The 6,469-nt window shown below is 37.7% G+C and overlaps 1 protein-coding gene across 1 annotated transcript; it reads right to left on the bottom strand.

Annotated features, from left to right (window-relative positions):
• Window positions 1-579: 579 nt before the first annotated feature.
• Window positions 580-5,702, bottom strand: LOC101638635 (myelin P2 protein). The gene is made up of 4 exons (XM_004697497.2): window positions 5,559-5,702; window positions 3,311-3,483; window positions 2,999-3,100; window positions 580-1,598 (listed from the first exon to the last, which is right to left on the bottom strand). Exons 1-4 carry the CDS (start codon window positions 5,629-5,631, stop codon window positions 1,548-1,550), a joined length of 399 nt encoding a protein of 132 aa, XP_004697554.1. The 5' UTR covers window positions 5,632-5,702; the 3' UTR covers window positions 580-1,547.
• Window positions 5,703-6,469: the final 767 nt, after the last annotated feature.

Here is a 6,469-nt window from a genome sequence, read left to right as displayed (position 1 = left end):
GGGCTTAAGTGGAGAGCAAATGTTTTGAGAATGATGAGGGCAATGAATGTACAAATGTGCTTTACACAATTGATATATGTATGGATTGTGATAAGAATTGTATGAACCCCTAATAAAATGATTTTTTAAAATTGCTTGCATGCATAACTGAAAATTAAGGCAAAGTTTCTTTCAGAGACTTTGTTTCTGTATCCTTATAAAAGATTTCTTTTTAAGGCCATTTTACAACACTCTTTCTGTGCTGAAACCCTTTTTCTTGGCGTTACTTCCACATCCTGCATTGATGGCAGAGAAAACATCCCTTTGGCTTTTTGTGATTTCTAGAAATTAACATAGCCAGGTAACAGAAGCTTGTCAAAAAAGAAAACAAGGATTTTCAGGCAGACAGTTGGGTAAGAACATACCAATTCATCAAGGATTTAGTTTAATTTCATCATTCAATTTTGGTCAAGAAAAGCTTCATAAATTTTTCTTTTACAATTATTTACTTACCCCAAAGAAAGAAAATCATAAGTCCACAAAAAGGCTTGTACAGTTTTTTTCTTAGTAATTACAAAAAAAATACTAAACAACAACCTGCAAATTTAATGATCATTTATTTAAACTGTGATATATTCATACAATAGCATACCATACAGCAATACAAGAAACTATTCCATACTGAAATATAGGTGAGCTTTACAAACATTATTCAGAGTTTAAAAAGACAACAGAAAGGAGTATATAATCCATGATTTATTTATATGAATTTGAAAATAGGTAGTGAATCTATGGCACTAGAAAGAGATGCTAACTGCTTTGGGTGAAGGTTAGGTCAAAAGGAGGGCAGATGTTAGAAAGCAGCCTGAGAAACATGTAAGACCTTCAGGAAATACCCTAGATTTTCATCAGGATATGAGTTGTATGGGTGCACGCATATGTCAAAATAGAGCAAACGCTACTCTTGTATCTGTACATTTCATTGTGGATCAGTTACACCGCCATTAAAAAATAAGTAGAACCGAGTCTGCTTCCCTTTTGTATAGACTATGTGTTCAAACATGACATCAATTGTGAGGACATGGTGCAGGATCAGGCAGTGGTTCATTCTGTTGTGTGTAGGCTTGCAATGAGCTGGGACCAGCTCAATGGCACCTAAGGACAACATCCAAGTTCCTGATTCACAAGAGCTCCTCCTACTGGATTGACTAACTTCGGATCCTTTTTGTTCATTCCTCTCCTGGCAGGTGAAGGCATTTGAGTTTGCTATCCTTGATCAATTCTAGTACCAAAATTCCCTTCAATATCGTCTCAAACACACAACTGACAACATGGATTAGAGTTTATCAGATAATTTAATGACATAATCAACTATTTAGGACTGATCAACTTACACGAAACTGAAAATGTTTAAGCAATGCTGAACATTGATCAATTAATTCTCTAGTTAGATGTTTTTCTGGCTGACCCATGAAGACAACGGTAAAAACAATCTGCAATGTAGTCAGGTTTTGCCAAGCGAAGCAGCTGGTTTCTGACACCAAATGCGCAATGACCTGATGATTCCCTCAGGCCTTCTCATAGACTCGGGTGCAGACTATACCCTTAAGCATACATTCCTTAAAAAGAGCAAGAGAGATTAACTGAGTATCTAAAACTGAAACCAGGGATGAGCAACTGTGAAATAAAAACAGAAAATTAAAACAAACTCATAAGATTGATATCAGAAAGGAATAAAAGATCAGTGTGACAGTCTCCAGTAATTCACACTGAGGACCGCTGGAGTAGGAGAAACAATTTTGAAAGTTGACCTGTGTTACTGCGAATGAGGGAAAAGAAAAGTGTTACATTTTTATGAATTGTTTTGCTTGTATCTAATAAAGTTACTAAAGCTAGTTTCCAAAATTATCTACGTAAGCCCTGGTGGCATAGTGGTTCTGCGTGGGGCTGCGATCTTCAAAATGATCTATGTAGCTGTAGTGCCTGGATGACGTTTAAACAAAACAAAACAAGCACTGATGGTTCTTTTCCCCGCAACGCCTTATTTGCCTGCATCCAGAGGCTTGTATTTAATGGATGCCTAGTTGGATCTTATTGTCTTGTTCTATTTTTTCAAAGCTCCCTAAGAAAATAGATTGTTCTGCTAGAGTTAAGAACTACAGTGTTAAAGAAAATAACATCTAGAACATTATTTAACCTTTTCTACTCAATGTATAAGCAAATTGGTGAACAAAGAACTTGAACTTAAAAAAATATGAGTGATTGTTACAGGAATTAGGTTCGCATCTTACTTAAAGAAAGGGTTACTTTTGGAAGACACATGGAAGCTCCTAGAAGGAATGGAACTTCACCAAGTCTGAGTGGCCAGATTCAAGATACACTGCCCCTCCTTCTTAACTAGGCCCTTGAGCTTTTTAAAGGTTTAACTTGTTTAAAAGTGCTGTGTGGATATGAGTATTCAGAACTTCCATTAGCGGAGCAAGGGGTTGGTAAGTACAGTGCCACGATGTGTCATGGGTCCCTCACATGGCCTGTCCAAATCTTGATCTCAACTCCCTCGTCCTGTCTTGGGATCATCTCATGTAAGCTTTGTCATCTTTCCTAACTACTGACTAAAGGAGGTATTTGATGAGCTCAGTGTGTATTAATTATCTAGTTACTATGGGTTTTAAAACAGAATGTTTATTTTTAAATTAGCTTTTGGGGTTTTGTTGCTGTCGTTTTGTTTTTTCTTTTAAAATCCAAATTTTCTTTTCTCCTTGTGAATCCAAAATAGTGAAATTTATTCATGCTTTCGTACATTTTACTACTTGATTTAGGACTTGGTTATTTCTAACATTTGGGACCTACTTGAAGCACTTGAAATGGAAAGACTCTATGGTTTAACTACCACACAGGATTAACTGACTTTATCCATTCGTATTCCAAAGGAAAAAAGAGAATATTTTGAAAATATTATAACCAGTTTCTCTGTTTCAATAACCATTCTTCCATATTCAAAAGTCAAAAATACTCTTACCACGACCATTTTCCCATCCACTAGCTTTCTCTTTATTGTTGTCTCTTTGCCATCCCATTTCTGTACTTGATTTAATGAGCCTCTTTCCAAGGTCACAATGCTCTGTAATGACATGTTCGCATAATTGACTTAGCTGGAGTCTAGTTGATACAAGAAGCAAATCATTCAATGCAGAACAGTTTCATAAGAGCTGTCTCCTGTGGCACATTCAGGCTGGAATGGAGCCCACCTTTTGGGACACCAGCGGTAAGAACCCTCGCTCTCGAGTAGTAGACTACCTGAGCAAACTCAGAAGAGAACTTTAAAGCTTACCTTTGCTCTCCTATTATCAGCTGTGGTTTCTTCAAATTCCTGACCGAGCTTGAAGGAGATCTCTGTAGTTTTAAAGGTACTCTCAGTTCGTATAGTTATAGTGTCCCCTTTCTTGCTGATGATAACATTGGGCTTGGCCAAGTTTCCTAGTTTTCTGGTGGCTAAACCCACACCTGGAAAACCAAGGTAGTCTTAGAATTGGGGTGACTGGGACAGAGACTTGGAGAGAACGTATGTGACCCCATTCCCCTCTCAGCTGAGCCTCAGGTACATAGGTGATAAGTAGGGCAACTCACTACAAAGGGTCTCTCCCACACCCCACATGTTTCACCAGCTAATAAAAAGAACTAGGCAAGGACTACAATGGTTTATGTTTTGTTGTACTGCCAAAAGTTTTTAAAATATCTTCCACCTGATGCAATATTTTTACCCTATCTGTTCCCAATTATCATTGAAAACTCCGAATTATAGTTTTGCATAGATAGTTTTATGTATTTTAGTTGGTACAAATAATTAATATAGATATGTATGTATGATAAGTATGCTTTTAAAATGACATCATGATATGTACATCCACCGTTCTAGGGTACTGTTCTCCCTCAGTTCTGTATTACGGCTATAAGAGCGTTTGTACCATCCACGATAGAATCTTATTTCCTTTGTGTGTGTGTGTGTGGCTTCCTAAGTCTACCTGGCAGGAAAAAAAAATTTGTCACATCACTCCAAGATCTATATACTTACAAGTGAGCATGAATAAACAATAGGATTTTTTTTAAGTCTGCACTGGAAATATAAAAGAAAATTCTACTTAGATCTACTTCTTTGTATTGTGTGTGTGTGTAAACATGTATGTGCTAAAAACAAGACTTAAAGAGTTACAGTTAATTGAAAACTATGACTCATGTGCTTCTAATCTGATTAACCTTCTGTTCTTTCCTATGATATAGAATAGCACTTCTCTTACTAAATCAAAATCTTTGGGTTAGAACCAGAAAATCTGCATTTTTTTTTTTTTGCGTTTTCTGGTGTGCTTTTACAATAGTACAGAGCTGAATTAGGAAGTCTCTCATTGAGACTGATTTACATTCTGCTCAGCTCCAAAGTAAATCTAATCTACCTCAGCCTATGGATCTATCTCCAAAGATTTTCATAGTTTTCCAGGCAACAAAGATATAGTTTTGTTCATTTTATCTAAAAAATAGAACCTCTTCCATAAGAGCAGGTCAGTAAAGATACAGGTCAGTAAAGATACAGCCACCCTGAAAGAGATGGCAACCCAAAGTCATAGCATCACTTTCTCGATTGCATTTTACAGCTCTGGACATATCTGAAGACTCTTCCCACATTTTGTCATCACATACGGGGAGCATCCTTTAGAAATTGGGTAAAATATAATTGAAGTAACTAAGAACGGAGTCTTCACTGTCTGCACTGTTCTAACTCCCGTTCTCCCACTAGCTTCCTTGGACGAGGAATATTCTACTTCAGCGAGCATTGCCCACCCCGCCCCCAACTTCCTGTTAGCTGCATGAGGATCTAATAACGTACAACCCAAAAGCAGAAAGAGAAAACTAAATCTTAGTTAAGCTAAGCATCAAGTTTTAAAATGAAGATTTCTAGTGCCTGCGGTATATTGAACTCCTTATTTTATGAGCACATGAGTTGCTATGACAACTTGCTTTTAGGAATGTCGGGGAATGGGTTGTTCAAGTTTCCAATTTATTTATCCTGGTTTGAAGCCCTGGTGGCAGAGTGGTTACAAGTTAGGCTGCTAATCACAAGGTCAGCAGTTCCAAACCACCAGCGGCTTCACAAGAGAAAGCAGCTCTCCCCTTCTGTAAAAAGTTACAACTTCAGAAATCCACAGGAGCAGTCTACCTTGCCCATAAGGGTTGCTTATGAGCTGGAAATAACTCAATGGCAGTGAGTTTGGTCTGAAATCAAAGTTCAATCGATAAGAAACCACACTGGATATTAGTGGGAGTCCCACACTTAAGCAGATCTCATCCTGATTTCAATCTAGTTGAACTGCTACAAACAAAATGCAAATAGATTATGTGACCAACAACAGAAGGTTAATCTCAGAAGAGAATGATACTTCAGTCTGAGGACACGTCCGGAGATCCTTGGCAGATGAGTGAGGGGTAAATAATTATGTAAGTTCCTCAAAGGGGATTTTCTCCAAAAAGTTAAATACATAAAAAGAATAGGACTTCTCAAGTAAAATTACAAGAAAATAAGTTCTTACCCAGGGCTTTCATGTAATCATCAAAGTGCTCACTAGAGACAAGTTTCCAGGTACCCAGGAATCTCTTGCACATAGTGATGAATCCGAGTTCAAGGCAGTTGTAAGTGGGGTTCAAGAGACTCAACCTAGATGCCCAAACTCATTAGAAGATTCTTTTTCTGCGATGCCTGAAGCTTGTGACTCTCTCAGGGACCCAATGGGGAAAGGCAGTGTCAGGACTGTGTCCTGAATGGCTCTTCAATCATCAGCTGTGCATTCATTAAGACAAAAGAGAACCCCACACAATGGCTCCTTCTGTCTCCAAACAACTGTTAGGAATGAATAAGAGAAGTATTTGAAACTTCAACAAATATTTGGTTGACTTTCTGTCTACAAGTGCTATGATTCTTAATGCTTTTCATAACAGAGTTCATGAGCTAAATCCTATACTAAGCTAAATTATACAAGCATCAGTGTTTGTATCTATGTGTGTGTGTTTAGGCATCTTGATCACTCCCAGTCAGCACAATCAAGAATTCCTATTGGAAGGAAAGAAACAGAGGAAACTGTCCGTGAGCATTGCGATAAAATCCTCAAATATGGTGTGGGAGAGAAATGCAGGGTAGCAGTGTGAGGAAGTATTCATAGGTGAGGAGAGCTTGGCATAGTTCACATATCGAGGCAGGCAGAGTAGGCAGACAATGAGGTCAATTTATTGCAGTAAAGGACAGAACTTTGATTCATGAATAAGACAAGGGGTAGCACTGTGGCCTGCTCTTTGACCACAGCGAAGATTTGCACCTATAAAAGAGAAAACAAGAAAAGCTGAAGCCACCACTTAGTGGTTTTTAGTTAATCTAAGAATGTTGAGATACTTAAGTCATTTTAAATAAATCTAATATTTTATCATGAGAAAAGATGAGCTATAAAAA

Source organism: Echinops telfairi, unplaced genomic scaffold, assembly GCF_000313985.2.
Source record: "Echinops telfairi isolate 266 unplaced genomic scaffold, ASM31398v2 ScPeMD7_1;HRSCAF=3_0, whole genome shotgun sequence".
In the NCBI taxonomy this organism is placed as follows: Eukaryota; Metazoa; Chordata; class Mammalia; order Afrosoricida; family Tenrecidae; genus Echinops; species Echinops telfairi.
The sequence above is the reverse complement of the archived record's forward strand: the minus strand, read 5'-3'. Positions and strand labels throughout refer to the sequence as shown.